Here is a 16786-nt window from a genome sequence, read left to right on the forward strand (position 1 = left end):
ACAGTTGTACAGTTGTTACCTACTTCTCTCCTGTAAGGTGAAAAGTCAAAATCAATCAAGAGGAGGAAGTGAATTTTCTTTAGCGCTATACCTAGGTAAAGTTATAAGGTAGCCTGTTTGTTGAATCAGCGGAGGAGGAGGGGGAAGATGTAGAGTGTGTGGGGGTAGAGGAGGGGGTCAGGGTTCAGTGTTTGGTTAAGGCCAGATGGCAAATGGCGTCTGTAGCCTCTGGTCTGTGTGCTGCGCAGCGAGGGCTGGCAGGAATGCTCCTCTTGTCTTTGCCTTCTCTCAGTGAGTGGAGCCTCAGAACAAGACTGCTGTATAACCGTGGATTAAGCCCCACATTCCCTCTTTAATCTCTCTATAGTCACCCTCAGCTGGGCACCCTCGGGCCCTATGCTGCTCTACCGCCCATTGGATGTCTGTTGATGTTGGCCATACAGTATACACACACACACATACACACACACACACATTGGCGGTCACTTGAGGCGAGTATGACTGTCCTCTCATCCTCATTGAACTCCCCTCATCACTGTGCTAATTGTGTGCTGGTATTCTAGGACAACATACACAAAGGCCAGGCTTGGGGAGTAACAGATTACATGTAAAGGGAATCAGGATACAAAAAAGGCAACTGTATTCCCTTAGAGGTCTGTTCATTTTCGTTAAGAGTCCGTTGTTGGGACTACAGTATATGTGCAGTCATATCAATCCGCAGAAAGAAGTGTGGTTACTTTAACATCAGCTGTTGAGACGTTTTTATATTTGTGGACAGCAAAAAACGTTTGTTGATGAATTGATGGCTAAACTATCACCAGTAAAGGAAAGAGAACGCCGGGAAAGAGACTTTTTTTTTCTTAGCAAAGGCAATAGGATCATTATTCAATTCAATACTGTGAGTCATGTTGTTGGTTTATATAGTGTGTAGCCATGCAATAAGCTTCCCATCAGGATTCTGATAACCCTGTTGTGTTATTTTTTCACTAATGACCGCCTCCCTGACTTGTATGTCCCTATAATCTATAGATCTGGCTTCCTCCATCATCTCACTGCACCTCAGCTGCGGTCCCAGGCCCAGGCCGGCACGGCTCTGATCCCGGCCTATAGGAGAATAAGAGGACAGTTCATGGCGGAGCTGAAGTCATCGGCCAGGCATCCATCAGAACAAGCAGCCAAACAATGGAGCTCTCTGTCACTCTAACACAAGGTTGGTTTTAGACCAGAGGACGGACAGCAGCAATGGGACTGACAGCTACAGTTTGATTTGTTCTGTCAAACATCACAGTCCTCAAGAGGGACCGCCTGATTGATTAATATCTTGTCAAGTTGATCAATTTGTCATATTGAAACAGTGTTTTCTTGGGCCTAAAACACCCAATCCCTGTCAAAATACCGCCCTCAGCACAGGTTGATAGCCAGTGGTACTCATACTCATACTTGATCAAAGTCGCTCAATATTCGTTATGGCCATTTTATCATTTCTCTGGATTATAATTAGTAATCTATAAACGTGTACATCATTTTAATTTGCAGCTGTTAAAGGTGGATTTAACTTTACTGACTATTTGTACGGCCAGGTATCTAGAAGGGGCCCCATTAAGCACATTTCCAGGTTCATGTTAGTATGTAGTGTCTCTACTGAAACATGTCTCCGTGCTTTAATGTTCAAAAAGCTCTTTATTTTTCTCATACTGCCTGTGCTGCAGCACCTCTTTTCACCCTCTGTCTGAAACCAGAGCCCAGTCTGCTCTGATTGGTTAGCTGGCCGGCTCTGTTGTGATTGGTCAACCGCTTAGAGATGTCCCGCCCCTTAGCCTGTCACGTACAATGTGTTGGAGCGATAGCCAATAGAAGTAAGACTGTTACATAGTGATGTCAATATGCTCCAGAAGTAAACAAAGGAGACCAATGGAGGCATTTCAGGCAGGGTGGGGGGAGTGTGTGGGAGAGAAACTCCCTTTTGAGAGAACACATGGATTGTAGCCTTTGCAGACAATTTACATGCACACAAACCTATAACACACTACAGGAAAGGGAAAACCTCAAACTGCATAATAGGGCCTCTTCAAATACAGTACTTTCTTACTTAAATGTACTTTCCGACACACACAAACACACACATCTCCCAGAGTGCTGAGCAATAGTTTACAGAGTTAAGTGAAAGCCAGTGAAAGAAAACATTGGACAATAAAAAGTTTCCTTTGGATGTTCCGCCGGTAGCCGGAGGTTTTCAGAGGGATGGAGGTCATGTCGGTCTGCTTCGCCTGCTGTTTTATTCTCTTCTCTCCGGAGTCACAGTCACAGTTAATCTCAGCTCCGCAACCCGCTGAGCCTGACCCCAACCTGCCACCTCCGTCTCCATGCACACCCCATCCCCATGGCAACAAGGACGGCACACACACACACACAGGCCTATAGCAATGCACTTACACAATGTCTTATGTTTAAAAAAGGAGAAATAAAGATAATGTTAACGTATAAGTATTGAAATGTGGTGCGGCTGTAGGCAGAACAGTGAGAGACAGCTGTACCAATCACGGAGCTCTGTTGTCTACTGTACTCTCACCCCACCCCACCCCCCCCCCACACACACACACACACACACACACACACACACACACACACACACACACACACACACACACACACACACTTTTTTTCCTACTCTCTTGCAGAGAAACAATGGCCAAATCCATAGGCCACCAGCACACAAAAAAACAAAGTGGCCTGTGTGTGTTTCTCTCTCTCTCTTCCAATCAAACAAGAGTAAGAAGATACAAAGAACGCACTGACAGAGCACCACACACACACCGAAAACACACAAACACACACACACACACACAGACACCAAGAACACACACAATGCACCAAAGAGGGGTCCTGTTCATGAATCCTGCGCTGTAGGAGGTTGGGAGTTGCATGACAGCTGAGTCCATCTGCCCTTCACATTAATCACACGACACGCTCAATAAAAGTAAAATTGGCTATTCTCTGAAGGTAAATCCACATGGGACGACTTGTTGCAAATTCTTTAACAGGATGCCTCTATGTGTGTGTTTAAATACGCACACTCACAGTTCATGTATGAGTGTGTTGGTGGATGAGTGGGTGTAGATTTGCATTGCATGTGTTTCAGAGTTAAAGGCTCTGCGTCAGCTCGCACTGCAGTGTTTGAACAGAGTTGAAAGAATGTTTCGCTAAACCTTTGAATCACACTGACGCAGTGTGTTCATATGTCGGCAGCAGAGGGGTCCTCTGTGCTGCCCTCTGAAAGACTCGTATTACTGTTTCAGGCTTATTATATCGGCTACCCTAATTGCACCCCAGATTTGTGTGTGTGTGTGTGCTCCAGATGGCTTGTCTGTGTCGGAATGACTTCATCCACATGCTAAACCTACACAGACATCTCTTCACAACACTCAAACGTCATAGCAACCTACGCAATAACCTACAAACAATGTGATGTGAAGCTCTTAGTGAAGAAGCTACAGAAACATATCAATCAAATCTGTCGCTCTTTAAAGGGGCAACATTACACTAATTTTCGTATCAGTATGTTGTGCCTCTCCTGTGACATGTCTTCATGCTTTAATGTTCAAAAAGCTCTTTATTGTTCTCATACTGCCTGTGCTGCAGCACCTCTTTTCACCCTCTGTCTGAAACCAGAGCCCAGTCTGCTCTGATTGGTTAGCTGGCCAGCTCTGTTGTGATTGGTCAACAGCTTGATGTCCCGCCCCTTAGCCTATCACGTACAATGTGTTGGAGGAGCGCTAGCCAATAGAAGCCTGAGTGTTACATTGTGATGTCACTATGTTCCTGAAGTAAACACAGGAGTCCAATGGAGGCGTTTCAGACAGGGGGGGGGAGTGTAAAAAAAGTAAATAAGAAAACATAAAATGTGATGTTATTGAGTACATTTCCATTATTCAAATGTAATGATCAGTCCGATCTCTGTGGAGTTGTTTGAGAATGAGAGAACTGTGTATATTTTGTGAAGAGAGCAAAAATCTAATTGTAATGAATTCCCAGGAGCAGCGTCCACAGAGAAAACAGAAACGTCAGTATGGAGATAAACTTCAAACTCAGACAAGTTCGTTTTCCCAAGCAGGCGCTGAGATTTTTAATGCGACAGAGCTGGAGGAAAGTGCTGAGCTTCAGGAGAACAATGAGCACTTGGCCTTTGAATTATTCAGGTTGAAATCAAATCACAGCAGGACGTCCCGAAATCCTGAAGTTCACTACCTGAGGATTTCTCAGAAGTGAATTTGTTATGGTTTGTTAAAGAAGCAGTGAGTGAGGCGGATTACTGAACAGTGTTCCCACCCTGACACCCAGTGGGGAGTTGGAGTACTGCAGTGAAAACAGACTTGTGGTGTAATGGATTACATTGAACAGGATTACATCATCAGGATGCAAAAAAAAGGCAACTGTATTCCTGTAAAGTTAAAAGAAGACAGATTACTGTTGCATTTCCAAAATTGGAGATTACTAGCAGGATTACCATGTTAGTAAAAACCAGAGTGTTTGTTGTGAAGGATCAGATGTTATCTCTTCTCTGGTCTGTAGGATAATACTTTAAGTGTGAATACTTCTACTGCCTGAATCTACTTTATGGTTTTCACTTTCTTTAGTTCATTTGTTCTGTTTACTGTACAGTAATGATTATAGTAACATAGATGGATGACTTGAATAGATTTTTTACAATATTTTATACCATTAGATGTTCCTGTTTTTATCACTAACAATTAAACGTCAGGGCATTTTAATGTACTTTGTCAATGTGGAGCCACTCACATCATATCATACAAGCACCGCACATGTTGTAATATGTCCAAAGACTAGTTAATAGTGAAAGTTAAATGAATGTAGTTGAGTATATTTGCCTTTGAAATGTAGTGGCGGATGTGTGAAGTAGCATAACATGGAAATATTAGAGTAAAGTACAATTATGTCCAGATAGAAGTTAGTAACAGTAGTTGGGGCTTGGATCAGAAAATAATATACAACATTTAAAAAAACATCACTTTTAATTCGATGTTCACATAGTGGATTCATGTTCCGCTCATATTTACCTCACATCACGACATGACAAATAAAATAACATGGAGAGAATTCAGGGTTGCACGTGAAGATGTGAAAATGTACCATCTGTAAGGATTTATTAAAAACAAGGATGGTTTCAGTGATTGTCAAATACTGATTGTAGTGACAGTGGAACAATATTTTCAAACTTTCACCCTGTTTTCATTTCAACCACCCACAGAAAAGCCCTTGTAGAAAAAACAACACATAGACAGCACACAGACAGTCCGAGCTGCAGAGCGATCACAGCTCCTGCTTATCGCTCTCAGAATCTATTTCTGAGTCTGTAATGGCGGCAGCTTTCACTGTCTTTTTCGCAGCCGGCTTGGCGTCCTTTTTGACCGCCGGCTTGGCTTGTGTTTTAACTTGCTTTCCATCTTTTTTGGCGGCAGGTTTGCTTGCCGTCTTGGTCTTTGCTTTGTCTCCAGCTTTGGCCTTTGCTTTAGGAGCGGCTTTGGCCTTGGTGTCTGTTTTAGTTTTGACCGGTTTCGTCTCTGTTTTGTCCGTTTCAGAGTCGGCTGCTGCGTCCGGTCCCTTCTCCGTTGGTTTATCGTCTGATTTTTTTTCCACGAAACCCTGGTCAGCAGAAAATTGTGCAGCGGGGGCTGGGGTTGCCTGCAGGGGCTCGGGGGTCTCGCTCACCTCCTTTTGCATGAACTCAGCATTAACAGGGGTAGAAAACATCCTCAGCATTTCTTCCGCTTGGATTCTCTCCTACAGAACAGAAATAAGAAATGTTTCAGAGGAAATTCAATTAGCCAAACAAGAATCAGACAAAAACCACATTTTTAGTGCATTATATTTTAAGATCTCCTATGTCATAATCATAGTCATATTCAAGTTTTAATTATACGTAAGGTTAAAACAAAGACCAACGATGAGGCGTCTTTTTATTATTACGGCCCAGGATGGTGGGCTTTTAATTAAGTTGTATTTATTATACGTCTTTAATTTCTTATTGTATTCCTTTTCTATCTTTTTCTTATTTTATTAATACATTTGTAGTCCTGTTTTATTCAGTACTGTGTTTATTTACTTTAGTTGGTATTAAGTGTTTTTATATCAATTAGAAAGTTATGTGTAACTTGTTATTATTACATGGGAAGAAGTATCATTTGTGTCTTTGGTTTGTGCATCACTTTCTGTTTTGTGTATGAAAATTGCGATTTAAATAAAGTTTGATTTGATTGAATCCAATCAGGCCTTTTTCTTCTGTGAAGCTATGGCGCCCTCTAGTGGCCAACTGAACAGATGCTGCTGGTAAAAACTACAATTCACTTCACATTTATTCCCAGTTATGCTGTTGCTGGTCCACAGATATGGCTCTCACCTTCTCCTGGTGAACTGGATCCAGAGTGAACCACAGCGCCACGGCACACCTCTGACCCTTAGTGACGGCTCGGACACCGTGGGGGTTCTCCTTCCCCGCCCCGAAGCCCACCACCCGGCCGCACTGCGGACGCACCTCCGCCTGGAGAAGACCGGAAAACATAGAGAAGATGCAACATTTAATAGCAGAGAAGAGTTATAAAAGAATGTGTTAAGAAAAAGGTTTATGGAAGGAGAAACTGAGTATTTACCGTGACTGTTTTCGCATCCAACTCGGTGAAAATGAAATCTCCGCCCTCAAAGTCGTCGTTTAGATAAAGGATGGCACTGCAGGCAAACACATTAGGAATTCAGGGTGTGTGTGTGTGTGTGTGTGTGTGTGTGTGTGTGTGTGTGTGTGTGTGTGTGTGTGTGTGTGTGTGTGTGTGTGTGGTGTGTGTGCTCACCTGAAGTCCCTATGTGTGTATGCAGGAGGTTCCTTCACACACTCGTTGAGCTCAGAGACCAGCAGACAGTTGTCCACATGGACAGCGTGACTGAGGTCCTCTCGCTCCTCCTGCTTCTCTGATAAACAACAGAGCATATAGACCCTTTTAGACCACTATAACACATCTGAAGAGCAACATCTACACACTCCTGTACAGTTTGTGGCAGTATGTATCATCAAAATGCATGCTGTGATCCACCAGTAAACACAGAGGAGAACGACGAGCCCCCGGTGTTGGACTCACCAGCGATGGCGGAGCGACACACCAGGTGAGAGTAGGAGAAGTAGAGCGGAGCGTCCAGACCGAAGTACGACTCCAACGTCATCTTCACCCTCTCGCTGACGTCGAAGAACAGCCGAGCGCTCTTCAGAGGCACCGCCCCCTCCTGACCCAGCTGTAGGGGTGGAAACGTTTAGTTATTTAAGAAAATCTACAACGATCTAAACAACACAGGTCTTCATGTAGCAGCTATTTGTCCTCAAGCTAAAAACTGAGGAACCTTTTGGCGCATCTTACGCAGGTATTAAGTCTGTTGTGTCCAGGAAAGAATTTGGTTTGTTTGGCCTATTTCCAATTGTTAAAAAAGACTAATTTCATCCTCTGCTTGACTTGTCTACCAGAAAATACCAGATCAAAAGCCTCAAATTAACTCAACTATACATATACTGTAATATAATAATCATCCATCCATCTTCTCCCGCTTATCCGTGGTCGGGTCGTGGAGGTAGCAGTTCCAGCAGAGAGCCCCAAACTTTCTTTTCTCTGGCCACATCAACCAGCTCTGACTGGGGGGTCCCAAGGTGCTCCCAGGCCAGCGAAGAGATATAATCCCTCTACCTGGTCCTAGGTCTACCCCTCGGTCTCTTCCCAGCTGGACGTGCCTGGAACACTTCCCTAGGGAGGCGCCTAGGTTGCATCCTAACTAGGTCATATACTACTCAAATATAATGATCAAATGACTCTGAACAAAACGTAATGCCATTCATATTATGATCAAAACAGCATAAAATAAATGTTAAGTAATACAAAATGAATATATCCAACACTCCAAGAATTATAATTCATTAGGTTCAGGTTCAAGGCCTTTTATTAGTCATACCTACATAGCTAGTTTGACTAATAACGTGTAGTTATGACGATGAAAATCTTAGGTCACATTGTATGAACTATGACGACTGACCTTCACAGCCTTCAGCACAGTGACTCCCTGGAACACCTCACTGGGGGAGTGAGGGGAGGGGTTCCCGCTGTTGCCGTCTCCTTTCAGAGCAGCAGTCTGGAGAATACACACAACATCAACACACGATATGATGGACAGACACACACACTGATATGATGGACAGACACACACACTGATATGATGGACAGACACACACACTGATATGATGGACACACACTGATATGATGGACACACACACTGACATGATGGACAGACACACACACTGAAAATACACTCAATGTTCTTGTCATGATTTTAGTTTTTGTCTTTATAGTTTCTTGTTTTATTTTGAAAGGTTTTGTGCCTTGTCTTGTTTTACTTCCTGTCTTTTAGTTTCCTCTGATTGTCTGATTGTGTTTCTTCTTGCTCTTTCAAGCCGTGTCTTGTCTTTGTGATTAGTCTTGTGTCTTGTCATCCCTTGAGTTCCTTGTTGGTTTGTCGTCGTTCGTTCCTTGATTTCGGTTTCTTTTCTGCATGTTATGGATTTCCCTCATCTGCCCTCCCATTTCTACGTCTTCCCGGTTTGTTTCCAGTTTTTAGTTTTGTACTTTTCTTTTGTTTAACCTTGCCTGCTCCTGCAGTCTTTTATTTCTTTTTTTGTAACAGCTTGTATTTTTGTTCTATTCTTATATCCTCCTCCCCAAAGTTACACTGCGTTTGGGTCCTGCCTTCCTGAACCTCCCTGTGACCGTTCTATTGTTATTGATGCCTATAAATATAGCTAAAACCCAGCTGACATTAAGAACTAACTCCAGTATTAGTGACTTCATGTTATATTTTAATTGTCAGGAAAATACTGAAACTGTTTGTTTATTAAAAATCAGAACTGACATAACTTCAAAAGCACTTTGTTTATTGATTGTTTTATGTGTACGTTTATGAATTGTATGTATTGATAGTAATGTGGTATTGTATATTACTACAAGACTTAGTTAAATACTCAATAAAGTTTGTTTCCGTGGCATTATGGGTAAACTCATTAAGTTGTGAGTAACCTCCGCCCTGCAGTAACTCACGTTGGAGAGGTGGTGCAGCTCCCTGCACTCGTCCTCACTGATCACGCCGTCCAGCAGCACGCGCTCAGAGCCGTTCAGCTGCTGGGACGTCATGGTAACCTTGACGTTATCGAACAACGGAGCGCCAACTACAGGAGGAAATCACAGGATCAACGAGAGACAAAGTTAGACGCTCAAAGACTGAAACTTTGACTTTCTCAGGTACTGACTACTGTCAAACTACTTGCACGTAACTGCTCTGATATTCACAAAATGTTTAAAATTGGCTTTCACTAGAGTGCCCACCTCGATGTCGGTCATTTTGAATAATGTGAGCTGCTTCTATAACTAAAGAATTTCCCAAGTTGGGATCAATAAAGTATATATCTATCTATCAATAATATAATAAAATGTATACCGGATACAGCGTTGGAGGCCAGGATCCCGTTCATTCTGATGGCAGATAAATCCAAAATGGCCTGACTCTCCAGAGCGAAGGTACCCATATCTGGGCCTATAGAGAGCGTGTGCACTTGAGTGCTGCTTAAGCACCGCATCCAAAACGCAGCGTCTCGGCCAATCTCGGCTCACGTGAAACGAATGGACAGAGACCATACTTCAGGATTCAGTTTTTTGCCCATCTTACAATTTTCAGACCGTATCAAGTGTGTGTTTACTGGGTAGTCAATTTAGTCCAGACGTGTCTTTCCCAAGTCAATGGGAAAAAGTATTTTTATTCCCAACGACATCACAGACTGACACTGAGTTGTAGCCTACCACGTTTTGGCAACTAGGAAAATGTGCTTCAATGTTTGGCACTCTTCCTGGGGGCTTGGTTTTTACTGAGACCTTTAACATTGTCAGCAGCAGATCAGAAATATTCTAATGTTATAATAACCCCATGTCAAACGTTAAATGAGAACACCTCTTTTCTACAATTGACATGTATCACATTAACAGTTTGATTACATATGAAATAATACAGACAAGGCATGGAATAAATGCACCATCATCTCAATAACTAGCACCAGGGGAAAGTCTTACCTTCGTGCGGCGGTATTATGATGGCCATTTCTGAGGTATCCTTCTTCTTCTCCTCAACCATAGTCTCAATCTCCTTCATCAGGTTTCCTATTTCCTCAGTGATCCTCGCGGCAGTCTCCTTTTCTGCTCTGACACACACAGGTGGAAACACGGAAGCCATTACAAACATTTTCACGATAACGGTGTTTCTTTTCCTGCACAAATAAGTGTCTGTGTCTTCAGTCTTACTTCTGCTTGTCTCTCAGCTTCTTGGGCATGACTTCTGCAGGAGTCCATGTGTCCTGCAGACAGAACGAGAGTAAAGTCAGATAGCGTCCTTCACTCAAACCACAGCATCAAAGATAAATGATTTATCCACTCACCGGATCTACAAATGCAATTCCGAAGGCTTCATATCCAAAGTAGAGCAGCTCTTTCTCCAGTATGGACTGCTGCATGTACAGCTTCACCACCTGGAGGTCACACACATCATCACATCTGTTTTTAAAGCACAGTCTGCAAAATATCCATAAGAAGTCGTGTTTAATCAAATGTTTAAAGACAGACAAGCTTTGACTGACGGTTTGGACCAGACACAGGACTTCGGAGCTCCTTCAAAGCCTTATGGTAACAGCACATGTTACTTTACCACAAGGACACAGGTCTGATTTCTACCTCGGGACTTTGGTTGCTTGTCATACCCATCTCTCTACGACACTTCCAGTCCATCTGTTGATTGTCAGATTAAGGCTATAACGTATTCACAAGAACGGGACTAACGTGAGGTCAAAGTGACCTTTAACCCTTGTGTTGTGTTCGAAAGCTGTTACCGTTCATGGTGTTCGCGGGTCAATTTTGACCCAAGATTTATCTCAGTCCAAAGCACACAAAAAAAAATGACTTTCCTCCAATATTGTTTTAACTACATTATAACTAACTTATAATGTAGTTAAAACCGTACAATCCTGTTGACATTTTATTTAATGGCCCCAAAACACATTACACCACATATTGCACACGTGCATGTTCAGGTTCAAGTGTTAGTGCACATATTCTTTGAGAAAGGTTGAGTTCCCGTGGGGGGAGGGGGGACCAAGCGCATGTTGCGAAAAATTATTGTTACAGTGGATGAAGGGGGTGGGGGAGGGGTGGGTAAAGTCAAAGATGAATTTTGATTGGGCCAAATTTGACCTCGAGTCTCCCACAACAATTCTGCTGGGTCGCCCCAGACCCGAACACCAAATGATACACTTTATGTTTTAGAGGCCTTCCGACTTGGCTAAAATTATCAAAATCAGTTTTGTAGTGTTTATATATCTGTTGTGGAGGATATCATGAAGCCTTGTTCCGATACAAAAAACTAGAGCGTAGTTATTATATCATTTAAACTTGAAGCGGGTCACAGGAGACCCCAACACAACATAAGGGTTAACCACTCAAATCAAATCACTCTGTACTTCAGTCTAAGCTTTCCTGATAAGATATCAGGGTTTGCAAGAATTGAACGAACAGACAGCCATTATTGTTTTTAATTATTGTTTTATTATTTGACTCCCATTGTGTTATTTGATATTGTATTTGTTCCCTGTACAGCACTTTGGTCAACTGAGGTTGTTTTAAATGTGCTATATAAATAAATAAAGATTGAGATTGATTATTAACCGATTAGTTTGGCCTCGACTGTCGCAGGAACTTAGACAAATACTTTCTTTCACTTTATATAATTGTATTGCTCCTCAGGGTTAGGGTTAGAAATGTCATCGCTTCATAGGCGTCACACATGTCCTTCTTTGGTGATGTGCCCTGTCTGTGTAGGTAGTAATAGCCCTTTTTATATTATGAGACTCCGATTGGGTTACATCTTTCTTCACATAAAACCCTGGTATTGATCAGCAACTCAATTAAGCCGCTCTAAATGCTGTAATAATGAAAATTGAGAGCATGGGGCGGTTAAACTCTAACTCATTGTGTCTTTAAAAAGCACCATCACTGGCTTTCTGTCTCTTTAGTACCCTTCAGTACATTTGGAGGCAATTTCACTCTCACCTCATGTCGTGTGGGCTCATTTAATGACAACCATTATGGACTACGCCGAAAATAACTGCACTCACAATGTGATTTGGACTGTCTGAAACACAGCGTGAGGGAGATGGACTGCACCTGTCGGGCTGATAAGGGTTCCGCCTTTTCGTCTCCCAGCACAGCAGAGTAATAAGCCAGGTTCTGCTTCATCACCGTGTCCTCAGGGTTGAACAACAGGAAGGTCTTAGCACACTCTATGGCTTTCTCGTACTTCTCACCTGGAGAGAGGATACAAGAGAAAGAGGGGTTAGGTTTTTAAACTGTTATTCTACACTACAGATATGCTCTCTGAATAAAGGGGTCCGAGTGGGTTTTCCAATGCGCTTTTACCCTGATGATTACCTACCTACTTCCACCTTCTTTCTTGTTCAAATGCGAGATGCTGATTGGTTGTTATGGTCATTTCTTTGCTTGGTACAATGACAGTAACGTTAAAAGGGCTCACTAGTTTGATTGATATTGAAGAGGCATGTATAGTTTTAACAAAGATGAAGGCGAAAAAACCGTTTGTCTCCCTCTGGCATTGTTAGTCAATACAATAAAGACAAATGCAGCCAAAGGGCCTCTGACATAATTAAAAACAACTATCTCTTGCCATATGCTTAATCAAAGAAAACCTCTGCAGATGTAGGGTTTAATCCCACTTGTATTAAAGTGAAGGACATTTGATAAAGACAGTTTCCTCAGTACAAGACTACAATTCTGCTGGACCTTACAATCGATGTGTTGGACTCACTGTTGTAGTAGGAGAACTGCAGGTAGTTGAAATGCGCCGCCAGGAAGTCCTCAAAGGGTTTGAGTTTTCCAGCCGTCGAGGCCAGCTCTACAGCACAGTTCTGCTTACAGTTCAGCACCTGCATGTAGTGGTCTGACACACACACACACACACACACACACACACACACACACACACACACACACACACACACACACACACACACACACACACACACACACATTACTTTCAACTTTCAATTCATCTTAACTGCCCCATAACCAGGCTTTGAGGGTTACTTTAAAACGTATCTCGTTACAATTACTAGATACCTGTAAAAAAATGTTATTACTAACCAAATTTGAGTATCACAATATAAAAGTAATGTAATCTGATTACTTGTATTACGTGTAACCTGTTACTCTTTAAACTTGCTCATCACACAGGGATTGACAGTCTCACCTGTCATGGTCTGGAACAGGTCGGCGCTGTACTCCATGTAGTTGTATCCGTCGTAGTTGTACGTCCCCTCGCACAGCACTCTGCACTCCTTATCGGCAATGAAGTACTCGTCTAGGGCCACCTCGAAGTGATCCGCCGCCAGGCCGAAGGAGTCGTCGCTGTAGTAACTCTTCCCCAGCAGGAACTGGGCCTGAGCGGACAGGAAGTGGATTATGGTCAATACAAAGGGGAGGCTGTGTAACAGTTCTATTGCTACGACATACACAAGTGTATTTTCTTATGTAATAATAACAAAGTGCACAGCAGGTTATTAGAGGGGCCCTGATTTGCTTTTAGGGGGTTTTCCCTTTCCTGTAGCGTGTGATTTAGGTTTTTAGTGCATGTCAATGGTCTGCAAAGCCTAAAATCCCTGTGTTCCCTCCAGAGGGAGTTTCTCTCTCTGATATCATTATTGGGTCAATATAGTAGGATTGACAATGTATGCTAACTATGCTAAATCTACTAATTGTTCACAAACAATATGAAATGTCTTATGAATAATAATGAGTCATCTGGACATAATGACCGGGTAAAAACATTACAGCTTGAACCGTGAGTTCAGAAAATGACATCACTTCACTGTAATGCAGCCTTTAAAACCAGAAATAAAAATACATTTATGCGATGTTACGAACATTTAAGATGATATCTAGATGCAAATCACAAAATGTATATAATATCAATTATACGGCTGGGTAATGCCCAGCCGTATAATTGATATTATATACATTTTGTGATTGGACTTTCATGTCCAATATGTTTCACATTCCTTTACAGCTTTGATCCCATAGGTTAAAAGAAAGTGTATAGTTAAAAAAAGTAAAGTTGGCCTGAAGCAACAACCACAGCCATGCGACAGTAGAAATAAGGACCATGCGACCACATGTTACTGAAATATACCAAACCAATAATTACAGAAATGTGAGCAGCGTGAATAAACAATACAACCAGTCCCTAAACCCTGCTCTTGAGGCCTTACTCTCCTCAGAGAAGGTGTTGGTTCACTTTGTCCTCACCATATGTGGTCTGGCCTCCAGGTCTTTGAAGTCCTCCTGCGTGACTCCGGCCATCATCTTGTAATACTCCAGGTTCTGTTTCATCTCCACGTGATCCGGGTTGGCCACGAAGAACGTGTGAGCAGCTGCCACCGCTTTATCCAGCTTATTGATCTGAAATAAATAAGTGTTTTTGGGTGGAATATTCCTTTAAGTACTGCTTTGGTTATATTGACCACCAACTACGCCATGCTGGAATTGTAAGCACATATTTCCTTTTATATATAAATCACAGCAACCACGCCTCATGGCTGTAATTTCAAAGGTCTATCATTTAAAACCAACAGTGAAGAAGCATTGTTCGCTCAGTGACCAGTACACTGCCATCAACTGGATGAGATGGTAAACAGGAGGTTTCACTACCGTGTTATTATCAGAGTTTTGAAAGTTAAATCTAGCTTGGTTGAAAAGCCAACTATATTACTGAACCTGAAACAACGAGTTCTTATTTTGTGTTTCCTTTTACTAAATGTGGACCTAAATAAGTAGGGGAATACATTTTGGTGACTTTTTAAGTTTTAATGACACACTGGTTGTGTTTGAGATCTGCCCCTTTAAAAATAATTTCACCATCTCTTTTGGGTATGTTGCTGCTTTCATGTTTTGTATGAGAATAGTATTTTTGCCTAAATACAGCGGAGATTCCTTTGACAAAAACATTGTATTTTAGTAACAAGACGACTAACATTCACTTGAATGTATAGTCCAATGTGCCAACAAAGCATAATTAAACACTCTTTTTCTTCTTTGGTCATTATGATTTTACCAGGAGCATTTGAAAGCAGCACGTCAGGCCTTTTAAAAACCGCTGGGTCCCAAAAAGCTACGTCCTAACGTCAGACTGCCCAGACTCCACCTTAAGACGTGGCATGGAGTCTTGGTTTTGGGGGGAAGGGGGTATTTAAAGTGTCCAACTCTATATAAGCTCTAAATCAAAGCTTACATGAAAAGTCAAACTATTGTTTTTACTGTGTTCTCGGCATGCATATGTATGGGCTTCCACTGGGAAGCATGTCACTTTATATCCGTTAAGTGTGATGCATTTGCACTGATTGCAGCTCCACACGCAGCTCTGTGGCTCAGATTCTCACCTTAAAGTAGGCGACCTGCAGGTAGTTATAGGGGTTTCTTTTGGTGAACTCCAGCTCCACGTCTGCAGTCACCAGATGCATAGTACGAGACCCCAGTTTCTCACTCTCGCAAGAATGCACACAGTCAGCCCGTTTCAGGATTTTCTGGAAGAAGCCCAGATCGTCCACAGATCCGGCCCCGGGGATTGCACCTCCGGATCCGGACAGGGAGTCACCAAACACGGTCTGGTTTGCGCAGTTGATCCGACACTGCGCCTTCACCCTGCGGAGCGTCGCTTTGTTGCGCAGCGCCTTCTCCATGTTCAGGATGACCGTCAGCCAGTCCCCCTTATTGTAGGCATCCACCGCGGTGTCGAAGAGGAAGTCATAAGGCTCCAGAACCAGGTGGCTGGTCGGGCCGGAGTCCGAGGCACACAGGGGGATAAAAACGCAGAGGAATAGCGATGCGTAACGGGGATCCATGGCGGTGAAGGGACCGGGCTCTGCAACGGGACAGCAGCCGGGAGAAGAGAGAGGACAGCCGGCAGAGAGGAGGGGAAACTTTGCTCCACTGGAGAAACTTTCTGGGGGCGGGGTTTGAGAAGTTGAGCCCCCCCCCCACCACCACCACCACCACCCCTCATCCCCCAAACAAACAACATAATAATAGTGCAATGTAAAACAATTGCCTGTATTGGTAGGACTCATTCAGAAAAGCAGGCTTTCAATAGTTAAATACAATTACAATTAAAAGTCCTGATGTGAAAATGTTACTAGAAGGACAGAAGTAGGACTATTATCAGGTACATTTACTTAAAGTAAGAAAAGTAAAAGTAACTCAGTTTTCAAAATGGCTCTTTTTTATTTTGCAATAAAAAATTACTTTTATGTTTTTATCACCCACAAATACATTTAAACTCCTTCAATGCTGTTTGTACGCTCATTTTAAATAGTTTTAAAAATAATAATACTGCCTACATCTGTAGAACAGAACATGTGTTCTCAGTAACTAGAAGAAGAAGAAATGTGTGTGAGAGAGAGTGAGAGAGTGTGTGTGCGTGTGTGTGTGCGTGCGTGCGTGTGTGCGTGCGTGTGTGTGTGTGTGTGTGTGTGTGTGTGTGTGTGTGTGTGTGTGTGTGTGTGTGTGTGTGTTCCCAAAAAAGGGTGAATGAATAGCTGTTGCCAAGTGTAAAAATAGTGTGATATTTATTTTCACTTTTAAAG

At 42.6% G+C, this 16786-nt stretch overlaps 1 protein-coding gene across 1 annotated transcript; it reads right to left on the minus strand.

Annotated features, from left to right (window-relative positions):
• Nucleotides 1–4629: 4629 nt before the first annotated feature.
• Nucleotides 4630–16152, minus strand: p3h1 (prolyl 3-hydroxylase 1). The gene is made up of 15 exons (XM_010785271.1): nt 15584–16152; nt 14454–14606; nt 13399–13588; nt 12958–13089; nt 12300–12439; nt 10523–10612; nt 10389–10441; nt 10161–10288; nt 9138–9265; nt 8083–8178; nt 7146–7296; nt 6861–6978; nt 6666–6741; nt 6416–6556; nt 4630–5799 (listed from the first exon to the last, which is right to left on the minus strand). The coding sequence occupies exons 1-15, from the start codon at nt 16043–16045 to the stop codon at nt 5329–5331; spliced, it is 2529 nt and encodes an 842-aa protein (XP_010783573.1). The 5' UTR covers nt 16046–16152; the 3' UTR covers nt 4630–5328.
• Between the last annotated feature and the right edge of the window lie 634 nt (nt 16153–16786).

Source organism: Notothenia coriiceps, unplaced genomic scaffold (assembly GCF_000735185.1).
Source record: "Notothenia coriiceps isolate Sejong01 unplaced genomic scaffold, NC01 NC01_scaffold00027488, whole genome shotgun sequence".
NCBI classification, from domain to species: Eukaryota; Metazoa; Chordata; class Actinopteri; order Perciformes; family Nototheniidae; genus Notothenia; species Notothenia coriiceps.